Source organism: Neodiprion fabricii, chromosome 1, assembly GCF_021155785.1.
Source record: "Neodiprion fabricii isolate iyNeoFabr1 chromosome 1, iyNeoFabr1.1, whole genome shotgun sequence".
Taxonomy (NCBI): Eukaryota; Metazoa; Arthropoda; class Insecta; order Hymenoptera; family Diprionidae; genus Neodiprion; species Neodiprion fabricii.
The window spans coordinates 4,933,183-4,946,774 of record NC_060239.1 but is presented as its reverse complement, the minus strand read 5'-3'; the positions used below and the strand labels follow the sequence as shown (position 1 = coordinate 4,946,774).

Sequence of the window (13,592 nt, the reverse complement as noted above, 5' to 3'; positions counted from 1 at the left end):
GGGGACGCCGTGGAGGGTAGGAAAAATCTGGTAAAAGAGTATAAAAAATCGCGGACCAAATCCAAGAGGGTGAGGGTCAGACCCCAGTCGCATTGACTCGGAATGCCCCATATGCAAAATAGTTATCTCGAGCCTTGAGACGAATAAACGCCGCCGCAGCAATGATTTAATCGGTATCGTGTCAACGTAACACGGGTGTAACCCATACATTTGTGTATTCACGCCTGCGTGTGTGCGTAATTTATGCATGCATGCGTATATATGTATGTATGTATACATATACATATATATATATATGTATGTATCTTGTTACAGGTTAACCTACAGGGTAAAGAAGTTCCGTGTGTGTCTTCACCTTTTCTCTTTCTTTATCAATACCTAATGCAGAAAAGTGTTTGTCGGTTTCTTCCAACAATTTTTCCATAATTATTCATTGGGTTGTATATTATGTACGCAAATGTACTTTTAGCGTGAAGTATTCAACGACCATCGCAGCGTGATTACGCGATATGCTCGTATAAGATCGTCACACCCTTTGAGTTGTTTTTACTTTTTTTTCTTTTTTTTCTTTTTTTTTTCCTCTAAGAATCCAATGACGATAGAGGCGGAAAGGTCAGTAACGCGTTCTACTTCTCGTACTCCGTTCTATATTCTCCGCAACGTTATACGGCTGCAAATGAACGTTGTCACGAAACATGTACTCACGTATAATTGTCATTCGGTTTTTACGACTATCGCGTGATCTTTCATCGTCGATATTTTTACGCATTCGAATGTGTTATATATATATATATGTATATGTATATATATATATATATACACAATCGATTTTTATATTTAAATGAACGAATCACTCGCGGTTCGTCGAATAAAAGAGTGTCTCAATTTGTTCTGACGGAGGTGGATTTTTTCTAGCTTGTAGTAAAACATTAGTACCACAAAATTTTTATACGGGTAGAGTCGAAGCGCTTTTATTTGTTTCATCGGTGTAATTTCAAGCGAAAACCGAGTTCTAATGAAATCTTGTGCAATTTAATGAAATCCTTTAAAATCTCTGAAATCACAAGAAATTCCATGAAATTTTATAAAATCGCGTGAAATTTTTTGAAACGTTGCAATCCCGAAGTCCGGTGTTTCACGCAAACAAAGTGGTCAACTCTACGTTCAGAAGCTGTGATAAATTATTTTCCCTCGCTCTTAATGAGTGAACGCAGGTTTGGACGTCATTATTCTTGCCAGGGATATTCGATCGCAATCCCCACGTATCCTCACCGGTTTCGATCTTGGATTATTATCACCGATAACCGAGCTCGTCCGCGGGGAAATTTTCACGCACGACGTATAATAAATCAGTGCATGCGTAACGAGCTTTAAAATCGTGTCTCTGGTACATCCTACTTTCCGTATCCTTCGTCTCTCCTTCATATCCGCGCAATCTCGTTAGTTAGATACACCGTATCCGTAGAATGTGTAACGCGTCCCTCCCCAAGGATAAGATGTACTTACGATGGGAAATTCGATCTTGAGGAGAGAAAAGAAAAAAAAAAAAACGATTACATTGTAGATCAGGCATAATGTAAGGGTTGCATTCACTTCTCTCCGTCGATCGGTTTTCTAAGCTTATACCTACATCCGGAGCCAATTGCGGCTATGACTCGAACATGATTAATCGTCATGGATGCAAATTAGGAGATCCTTGCAATCCGTGCAAATGCAGCGCTGCACGAGAGACGTGATATTTATCTATCTATCTATCTATCTATCCATCTATGTATAGGGGGCATGCCACGACACCTCGATCAAGATCCTACGTCGATGTCTCAGATTGGCTTCATAATTTTTCGTATGAAATTACACGACGAGAAACGCGATTATAATATTTTTACTCGAAATATTTCGACCCAGCGTATCTGTAGTACCATGATTTAAAAATTTGACGAAAGAAACTCACTTCTTAATATGTGAAAAAATTGGGAAAAATATTTTATATTTAAAACATTTTTGACAGCTGTTAGAAGATGGAGATTTCGTGACTACGATAGATAAATAAGAGAAAAGAAATGATAATTTAAAGCCTTATTATCGGATTGCATTTTGGTCGCAAGAATGAACATTATCGGAAACTGGTTCTGTTTTTCAAATTTTTAAATCATACCTTACGTACGCTGGGTCGAAAAATTGTTGAAAAAAAATTGCGACCGCGTTTTTCGTCACGCACTTTCATAAAAAAAATATTCCAAAGCCAATCTGAGACATCGACGTAGAATCTTGATCGGGATGTCACGAAATGTCCGACAGGCAATATTTAGCCGAAGTCGAATCCGTCCGTTCGTCGTCCACCTGTATCGAGGTGTATACCTGTATATACACCTTGCGCCTATCGCTTAGTGAAATCAATACCGCAGCAGCTATTGTAAATACGTTACGCACACATAATGGTACAGAGAGACCTATACGTGACGTACGAGTACATGTAGCTATGTATGTAAGGATCGATGACGTAGGAGAATGTGCCTGCAGAAAATGAATCTCTGCCGAAGGTGAATTCGAGGCGATTCGAGTTACCGGATGAGATTTGTTTGTACCTAACGTGTTTCTTTTTATCACGATTGTTCTCCACTTTCGCGCATAAACGTTCGCCATAATACACCTAACGTTATATATCTTGAAAAGTCATTCGTTCGCTTACATGTATTGCATGAATAAAGCAGCACTTTTCTCATCGATCGGCAGGAGATAAATTGACGGATGTAAAGTATGACTGATAAGGGCGTTTGAACTTTAATGTCGCACGCGCACGTACATTTTTGTCGGTTCTTTCATTTAGTGATCGTTCGGTTCACCTTTTTCACACGGAATTTTGTGGCCCTGCGTGAAAGATAGAAAAATAAGTAAAATAACGGAAAATGTCATGGGAATTTACGTATCTAACATAGATTTTTGGACATATCGTCTGTATAGGTATTTTATACTACACGTACAGAAAAATTGTTAAACGCGTTGTTTTGCCGTTTACAAATCGATTGCAACTGTAATATGTATATAATGTATATACCTATATTCAATATTTACACACAACAATTGAGTGTGGATATGAATCAATTAACAGGCGATATTGATTTACGGCTTATAAAAGTTCTTATCACAAGCTGACCCAACACGTTTTCTTCCTTGTTATCAATGCCAAGGCAATATACGTATATAAACTATATACATATTTGTCTAATACCGGATCGTAACGTCACGAGAATGAAAATTGAACGAAGTGTTTACCTAAACATCGATACGCGAATGATGCATCGAATCAATTTTTGATATCCCCCCTCCAATCGCCGCATCTCACTTTGTTTTAATTTTAACACATGCGCGTGTTGTTCTGCAAAGCAGGATTTCTCATCCCCAATATTTCTCGTTCGAACTGCTCGATATATAAGGTATCTACGCGCGCGTGCGTGTTTTAAAAACATACACCTGTACCTCAAAATGCTTGTAAAATTGAAAATCCATATTGGAATATTGACTGTTGGGTTATATTTATAAAACGGCGGGGTTGCTGAATATTGGCAGTTTCGGTTATATATCCTGCAACCCTCGACACCAAGCTCGGCAGATGATAACCTTATAAACACGTACATCACATGCGCGCGCACACACACACACACACACATATATATATATGTATATATATATATATATGCATGAGAGGCGTCCTGATTATAGGTATAACGTACAAGAGAAATCGATAAACCCAGCTGACTTTCCACCCTTTCCTCAGGGCTGTACCGTGTGTGTGTATGCCCGCATACCTATACACACGTATGCATATTCTGAAAATGAAAATGGCGTCAAGGTTATAACGGGCGTACCTACACGCATAGATATCTACACATCCACGTGCATACAGGTATGCGGATAACAATACAATCCGCGGGGGGACGCGGGTCCCGTCTGTTATCGACCGAAACCTTCCTCTCCTCTCCTCTCCTCTCCTCTCCTCTCCGCTCCTCGCCGTCCCGGGGGCAGGTTCAGATTCGATCGCGGTGACGTCGGTGCCGTTATCTCTTCTTCCCCTGGCAATATCACTGGCGCGCGCATCGCGCGACCCCCGATACCGACGAACATACCATCCACCCCCTACCCGGGCTCTCGGCGATACGTGCGGACGTGAAAACGTGTCCGTGACGGGGCGTGAAACACCCCCCGTGAACCTTAACCTTGGTCACCTTGGCCTAGGCCGAGGACGGCGAGGAGGATCGATTCCGAGGGTGCTCCGCCAACCCCCCCGGCACCCTCATACGCTCCTGCAATTATAATATATCGTACGTGCATAGGTGGGCGCGTTGACGCAATGTCGCAGATTTCACTCGAATGCACGCCCGTCGCTTCTACCTGACAATAAGATAATTTCGGTCACGCGACACGCGCCTATCGAGTATCGAGTATAGGTTATCTTATACCTATTTCGTTTCAACTTGCTTCAACAATCGTCGTTTACGCGTTGTACGTACCCATGCAATGATACGCACGATGTGTTTAAATACGCGACGTGATTTATCGTCATTCATGAAAAGGGAAGAGAAAAACTTGCAAACCTCTCTTTTCGAATGAGATGTTTTTTTTTTGTTTTTTTTTTTTAAATTTTTTTCTCTTTCTTTATTTTGTCAAGCTTATTAACATTGATCATACGCACTTTCGTCTTGACTTTTACATCGACGACGCTTGTACGCGGTATATGCTAATCGTTCTCTTTGTATTATCTGTTTCAGATATCAACCGTTTCTATACTCCACGTAATATGATAACAGTATAAATAATCCGGATACAACATGTAACGTTGTACGTATAATAATAACAACAACAACAAAAGTATATTAACAACAATATGTATACATATGTATACACACATATTCTTGAATAACAAACAAGTGGCGAAAAGCGTGCGGGGTGTATTGATGTACAACGTACAAATAAAAAAGTAAACGAGCTGAAAGCGTTGGGACGATACTGCAAAAAGGAAGAAAATAACGAATGAGTCGATGATTGGTTAAACAAATAAATAAATAAATAAATAACGACGCAGTGACAAAAAAAAAAAAAGAAGAAAAAAAAACGTAAACGTAAACGCAAAGAGAGTATAAATCTGTAGTATTTGACATGTATTATATTTATATATATAAAAGATCGTATTATTGAAGAGATAATTGTTCGAAGCAAATACATGTGTGCAAGGAAAACAAATATCTACAGCGAATATATATATATATATATACATATACATATACATATGTATATAAGTATATACGGATATTCGTATGAATAGCAATTTTATTTAATTTATTGTTCGAATCGTTGTGTTTGTGCAAAGCCTGTCAAGACTGATCAGGGCCTAGTCTTTTGGGAAGAAATACGATAAAAAAGAAAAAAAAAAATATATATATATATATGTATATATATATATGTACACATATAAATAGCGAAGAGACGATATAAAACGAGTAATGATAACGAATAAAGACGATAAATCGATAGTTGATTGATATATGATATTTTTAAATATTTGTTGAAATTGATGAGTTTTAATTTATTAGGATTTTTCAATTGCCGTTGTTTTCCACTCTCTATAGTATTTTCCATTTCGGTGTGTATTACGGATACCGTTTAGTATTTAGAGATTTTCAATTCTAGTTTTTTTAATTCCTACTCTCGCACTCGCGAATCTACGCGAAATCTGTAACATCGATATTCTAAAATTATATCTTTGATCTGTAACACCCAAACATATACATATATATTACAGATATAAAGAAATATATAAATATTTAAAAAGAAAAAACAAACAAACAAACATACAATAAAAACCGTAGCAACAAAACAAACATAATATATAATATAATTATATAATTAGAAATTCAACTAATAACAGATAATAAAAAATTCACTTCAGACGTAATTAGTAATCGAGACCAATTCGTATTATACATAGTGGTACCAAATCATCATTTTTGTATCGGAGGGGTGTAAAAATTGAAGTTACGATAAAAAAAAAAAAGAAAAAAATAACCGTAGTAAAGAACGAAACTAATGAAAGTCAACGTATTGCCCTGTGAATAAAAATTCATATACACGAATAGAGAAAATTTTTTAACCATAAATACAAATTATGTTAACGTGTTAGTGATATATAATAATCTGTGGACTAATTCTTGTTATAATTTAAATTTTTTAAATACATACATTTACATACGTATATATATGTGTATGGCTGTGTGATATATGCGAGCGCCTGCGTGTACGGTTTGTGATTCTGTCGGAGCATTGTACGCAAAAAAGTAGACTTTTCTCTTGATTTACGTCGTATATATATATATATATATACACCCATATATATGAACAATATTACTCATTTGATATAACAGTTAACAGTAACAATTCGTATAAATTTGCGTAGCTCCTGTAGAGGTGGCAGCTTGTTGCGGAAGAGTGGAGTTCGTATAATATATTGAAATAAATCGATATATAATAATTTAAAAAAAACGACAACAGTAACAATAATATATACAAAGTAACAATCAAATAATGATATTAACATACATCGTGAATTGCCGAATTAAAAATCGATCTCAAAAGCCTTTGTGAAACAATTAGCAAGACTTTTTACCGTGTGTGATATATTATATATATATTATATAACATATATATATATATAAATATGAAAAATAAATCGTAAATGAAAAATTTAATCGACGAACAAAGATACGATCGATAACCTTACGATATCACAAATCATATATCATTGAAACGCCGGAAATCAACGATAACTCAGTATTCAAACGAAAGAGAAAAGGAAAAAAGAAAAAAAAAAAAAAAACAATAAGAAGACAAAGAAGAAAATATACCCACACACCCAGACGCACACTCCTGCAAAATGTACAAGGATCAGAGTAGCTCGTCTTCGTTGGAAGCAGCGTCGAAAAACGGGGAGGTCGAACTTGTAAGCAGATTTTTAGCCCCGCTATGCGCCAGGGACGAAGCTGCGAGAAATATCGCACTTGCAGCTGCTCGGACGACCGTCGAGGGATGGCTGGGAGGCGTCGGGAGTCCCGACGTCGTCGAGGGCGACGCGAGGACTGCCATTTTCCGATACGAGGATAACACGTTAGTTTTTCACATTTACTTATGTCGGAGTAGTAGATTTAATATCGTCCAACGGGGATGGAAAATCGGTATTCTTGGGCCGAGCGTAAGTTTGCAATTCGAAGACGAATATCGAACGTAAGCGAGGCGAAAAGACCGTCGGATCATACGCTATTTTATTTATTTTTTTAAGCAACCGTAGAAGGTAAGAAATGTAACAATACGAGTATAGCGATTCAACGGATGTAGATCAAGGACGTTAAAGAGGTCCAGAGTCGCAGGCCTGATGTAGCAATTCCCAAGTAACCGACGATGCGTAAAGTCCGTGCGTAAAATGAAATTATCGCGCCAAGTGTGTAAAATAGCGAATTCCAGCCTTGCGCATGCGCCAATTTCGTTTTACCGCACCGATTGCTGTATTTTTCTTTCCTCCTTTTTTTTTTTTTGAAACAAAAAACGTGCGCATTCCGATCTAATTTTTCACACGTCGTTTGCACCTTCGCAGATCGTTGTACGAGACGTTGCAGTTGCAGTCGAACAGCGTGAACGGAAGTAATTCAAAGTCCGATGAAGTTTCAACGGCATCGATACCGATGCGGCAGCTCATCGATCCGTCGTTGCGGTACAATATAATCCGCGACGATTTTCGGACGGAAGAATTTTTCCCCCAAAGCGTGACGGACAACGGTATATACCTGCAAAAGGATACGAACTACGATCCGGGCGACGGTGTGACGTCCTTCGATATTCTTCAAGGAAACAACACCGGGGATCATCACCACCATCATCAGCAGGTGCATCAGGGGGATTCGGAACCCTCGCCGCACCATCACCACGGCGTGAAACCCATCAAGATCAAGGGCGCCAAGCAGAAGGTCGACCAGGACGACGTCGACGTTGGCGCGGGCAAGGTGTACGGGAAGAGTCCTAGATTCGACAACGAGAGTCTGACGGGATTCGGACGCACACCGCCAGCCTCATCGGGCTATCCCAGCGGGCACTTCGACCTCCTCAGCGGCAACTTCGTATCCAAGAACGACAACTTCGTCGCCGGGATAGAGTTCGAGGGTGGGAACGAGAACTCGAACGTTCGCCAGGCCTCCTCCTACCGCAAAAACGCCCAGTTCTACGGAACCGCCGACGAGGTTTTCTTCGACGACGATCCCGTCAAGACCGGCGCTCCGGAGGCCGGTGGCGTAGTATTCAATACCCTCGACGGTTTCGAAGGCAGACGGGGATCCGAGGACCGACGCGAGTCCTCCGGCAGCCTCAGGAAGAGCGTCGAACGAAAGGTCAGCGCCGGACAGATAAAAAGACCCTTGTCCCAGGACGACGACGTCTCCTCGAAGAACGGACCCGGCGCTTTATCCCAACAGCCCGAGGTCACGCCCGGCGACGTCGGCAGGATGCTCAACCTCGGGAACGCTCTCGATGGTCCGAAACTACTCGCTCAGCCCAACAAGTATCTCAGCCTCGTCACTCTTCACTTACCCGTCATTCTGAGGCTCAGCGTCAATTGTCCGTTTCAAAATGTCCGCACCAAGTGTGCCGAGATACTCGAGATGGTCAAGGTGAGTCTTGGTTTTTTTTATTTTTTTTCATATTTTCGTCGCTGGGGCTTTTTTGTTTATTCCTTTTCTTTTCAGAGGGAAAAACCGTCGAGTCGGGAAATCTTATGGCAACGATACTGTTTTTTCAAATCTCGTTTCTGTGACAGTTAATGAGCAGTTTTCTTTTAATACCGATCGATTCGGCGATTCGTTTATTTAATACTTCAATTGGTACCATTGGTCACAATTTTAGTCGGGAATAATCTGGGAGTTTTTTTATTCCGCTACATCCAATTGTCATCGTGGCTACATGCGGTTTTTCTGCTATAATCTGGGATATTTTTCAACATTTCGGTATAAAATCAATCGGTGTAAAGCAAAATACAATCATACGCGTATTTTGAAAACTTGACTTATTAGAGTATTCGGTATGTTTATATCTACTAGGTAGGTATAATGAAATTGCAAAATAGTGATTTATTTTTAGAAGATGAAAAAATAAACAACACCAGCTTCGATTTTCACATTTTCATCTCTATCGGTTTTCAAGCTTTCCGAATCGCGGAGTTTGTACCCTAAAACCTCTTTATTCACACCGTCTTATTGCAAAATAGCAAACATCTAACGCACAGTAGCGTGCATCAAGTTTTCACTTGTCTAAGAAAGGGTTGTAATAACTTTGACGTCAAGATCCAGACTCGAACTCGACGATCGCACATCAGAGGTGATAAACCCAGTGGCTGTTCGGTGTGGTCAATGTTCTTGGAGTCGATTTACAAGTGGGAGTACAAATATATTCGTACAGAAAAACAAAATTCATTCGTTTGAACCTATGACGCACGGGATTTCGTACTCAGTTACTGTCATTATCGTGCATTTAATAATATACCGCGGTATAATAATAGATCTAAAATACATACCCAGGTGATCGAAACAACTGTTACATACGTTTACGAGATGAATAACGGAGAAGCACAGAAAACGTGATTCCAGTTCGGCTCAAACGCGGGCGTTTGGTATCAACGAACGCCTGCAATCCCTGTAATTCGTTTACTTCCATAAATGACAAACTTCGTTGACCCTCTTTTTTTTTTTTAATAACTTGATAATCAATTCCAGCTCAGCAAAATTCGCCGATCGAATAGATAACACGCACAAAAGCAGCCAAGTCTAATTTATCCACATCATTCGAATAATGTGTGGAAAACTTTCATACGTATTTATTAAAAATAAATTTTACGCTCGAAGTCTTTAAATAAAATCAAAGTAAACATTTTTCTTCCGAAGAGCTGCAACGGGAAGTCAGCGTGCAAGTCGCGGTATCTTCCGACTTGTAATTTTGACGCGTTCGTTGATCGGTGGATCGGAAAAACGTAAGTTTAAGGTACGCCAGGGTGAACGATTATTATCGTCATATTTGACGTTGTGTTTATTTTGTCTATCGTGAAATCACGGAGCGAAAATACAAAACTCGCGAGCTCGAACCCGCCGTCTGGTGTTGCGTGTATCCTTATGAATAATTGATGAAGATGAGAGGGGCGCGCTCGAAGATGATGCCCACCGATATCCCAAACTCTTTTCCTCTATCCTTCCACCTCCCCTCGTACGCGTCGTCGTGTTTCTTTCTATCGCAACACCGCGCATAACCGTGTCGTTAATTTATATTTCACAATGCGCGGCGTGTCGTTGTTCGCAAACAATTTGCTACGAGGAGTCGAAGTAGGCGAAGGAGGCGAAGGAGGAGGAGGAGGAGGCGCGTCGAAGACGATCAGGGCACGAGCGATCGAGCCTCGATCACCGTTAGCCGGATCGATCGATTCCTCTCTTCGCCCGCGTGAATCCGTGTCTCTTTGTAATACGCCCGATAGAGTCCGGGCCGCACGTGCGTTACGCACACCGAGCAAGAATAAATCTGAAAAAAAAAGAGAAGGAAGGAGAGATAAAAAAAAAACTTACAGGTGTATGCAATGGTAGGTAGGTAGGTACGCGAGACTCGCGGGGCCTTTTTAACCTGCCGCGAGATCGAAACTCGATCTCTCAATTCGCCATGTTTACCGGTACATTATATATTATACAAATGCCAACGAACGCGAAACCTTGACCGGTGCCTTTTCTATTACTTTCTTTTTTTATGGTTTCTCGAGTCTTATTGTTTGTTTGTCTGTTTGTTTTTTCTCCTTTTCCCTTATTAATTCTTCCGTTCTCTCTTTTCCCTGTGTATAGTATATATACATCATTTTCATTTCTCGTTCTACAATCACGCGTATTATTGGCGTGTGGTAGGTTCGATATGTAGGTATATTATATATATATGTGTGTGTGTGTGTGTGTGTACATAGATACGTAGTCATATGTAGGCGGGTAATCCGATCACGGGACTTCGATCGCAATCGGTGCCTCAAATCGTCCTTGAAATTTCAATATCTGATACATGTATAGAGGGTGTTGCAAAATTCACGCAAGATGTAATTTTGACGGAAAACGCAGGCTTACGATTATTGAAAATTGAATTTTTCTTAACAAACGGCCGCCACGACTCTGCTGGCACGTACGAAATCTGCTTTCGAAATTTTCCACGACCGTTTTGCGTAAATGTGGCTGAATTTTGTTGATACAGCGCTCGATTTCCTCGTTTATGGCGTCGGTGGTCGTGGGCTTGTTCACATAAACCTTACACTTCAAAAAAAATAAAAAAAAAGAAAGTCCAGCGGCATTATTTCAAATTTTCACAAAAATTTCAACAAAATAGTACTCAAGTGCCAGCAAAGTCGCGGCCGTTGGTCATTTGCCCGATATGCCGTTGCCTGCATAACCCAGCGAGTAAACAAAAATTTAATTTTTAGTTACAAGCCTACGTTTTCTATAAAAATTATCACTTGTTGCGTAAATCTTCGGACACCCTGTATATATACGCACACGCATGCACGCACGCATTCGATTTTCAATGCAATTTTTCTACCGTGCAGCGTCTCGTCGCACCTTTCATTTGCCATTTCGAATTTCGCTCAAAGTTTGTGAAATTTTTTTTATCCTCTTTCTTTTTTCGCAACTTCGTTTATTCTTTGTCTTGATTTCTTTCATTTCCCAAGCAACACGAAAACGCGCAAAGAGGAAAGGTTATGAAAAAGACAATATACAACCCCCGTACAATATAATAGGTATTATTATTTACTGCTACTCTCAGTATGCCAACGGTTTTACCGATGATATTGTAATAGAAGTAAAGGAGCTGCACCTACAGGTATAAACGTTGCATGCGTGCTATTTATTACGTGTGTTTCCTCGTCACGGGCTACGGCACGCTTGCAAATTTACATTGGTTGTTTTTCCGCCCGTTTTTCTCGTTGGTTGGTTATTTATTTTTTTTTTTCTTTTTCCTTTTTTATTATCGTCATTGTTTTTATTTTTTTCGTTTTTCTTCTTTCCTTTCCTTTTTTCATCCATGCTTGCGTCGTCGACTCGTGTCAATGACCCGATTACGTTCTTATGTGTGTCAAGAGTGCCATGATTCCGGTATACCTTGTACACCTTGTATACATATTCTATATACATATACATATATACATATATATATATATATGTATAGTAACGATCTAGGCGTTACAGAGAAAATAAACAGGTTCGTTCGTGAGCTAATGAAGCGAATTAACAGGCAGCGAAGTTAAACGACGGGGAAAATGATTTAATTGCAATTCGTGTTTACAGTTTGAGGTCCGTGAAACAGGACTGTTTTTTACAATTTATGCTATGAGTCGACGCAGCAACCTCATTCGTTTGGTAACATGTGAAAGCTTTAAAGCTTCTTTTATCTACGATTACCGACCGCTAGATGAGAAATGGGGGGCTAGACGGGTGATTTCACCCTTTGTAACAATGCGACGCAATATGTGTTATGTATATAATTCACACGGTCATAAAACCAGCTTAGGTATATATGCACACGTTGTGTGTGATTTATAAATTCGTATGTACGTGTAAAATTATATCTATATACATGCGTGTATATAGGTGTGTAATCGCTTTACTTGGCCACGCTATTTCTTATTTTTAGCCAGCGTGCTTAACCTTCATGGTTTTACATGCGCGCGCGATGCGTGCGTATGTATTGTTAATGCATGTATACATACATTATGTATATGCGTGTGTATACGTATGCGTATATAGACACACCCACACGCGAGCCGGCTTTTAAATTGTCAGTCAAAACAACTCTATTGAAATACTTTTTTTTTCTTTATTTCTTTTATTTATTCAATTTTTACACTGGCCAACTGACGTTGCTCGAATGTTGTTTGCGCACTTTACGTCCTGTGTACTATTTTCGAAACTTACCACCAACAACCGCGCGCGATCGCGTCCGATGTATATAAATAACTCGAAAGTTTAAGTTCGATTTTTTATTTTTCCACACTTCGGTTTATTTTTTATTAATTTCATTGCTTTTTCCCTCGTTTCCTTTTCCGTCGAGTCGCGTGATGAACGAACGTTGTTCACAATACGGAAATGGAGAGGGAGGGGGGAAAGAAAAAGAAGAAAAATGCAAACTTCAACGAGACAGCAAGGAAAAGTAACGATTGCCGTTTGACGTTTTTTTTTTTTTTTTTTTCCAACGCTTAGTTTATTACGCGGTGTACAGGATAGAATTATTTAATTTTTGTTGCGATAGTGAATTGATTAAAAAAAAAAAAATATCCCACTTATGAATTGCATTGTCCCTATAAGATAAAGAAACGATATTTGAAAAAAAAGTTTTATACAGATGATACGCAATACCGAATCTCATATTGCAGCAGAAAATTATTAGATTTTTACACTTTTGAGGACAACGTGACGAAAATAATTATTCCTTGTGTGTTAATTGCGATTGATAATCGACCGATTGTTCGCGTTTCATTTTTTGTTCTTTAT

General features: G+C 39.4%; 1 protein-coding gene across 1 annotated transcript in view; it reads left to right on the top strand.

Moving 5' to 3' along the window:
* Nucleotides 1-5,079: 5,079 nt before the first annotated feature.
* LOC124185745 (sestrin-3) overlaps nucleotides 5,080-13,592 on the top strand; it is a 109,646-nt gene continuing 101,133 nt past the window's right edge. Inside the window, exons 1-2 of the mRNA XM_046576814.1 lie at nucleotides 5,080-7,155; nucleotides 7,640-8,705. Coding sequence (XP_046432770.1) covers nucleotides 6,926-7,155; nucleotides 7,640-8,705 — 1,296 coding nt within the window. The 5' untranslated portion in view covers nucleotides 5,080-6,925. The remainder of the gene's footprint in view (nucleotides 7,156-7,639; nucleotides 8,706-13,592) is intronic.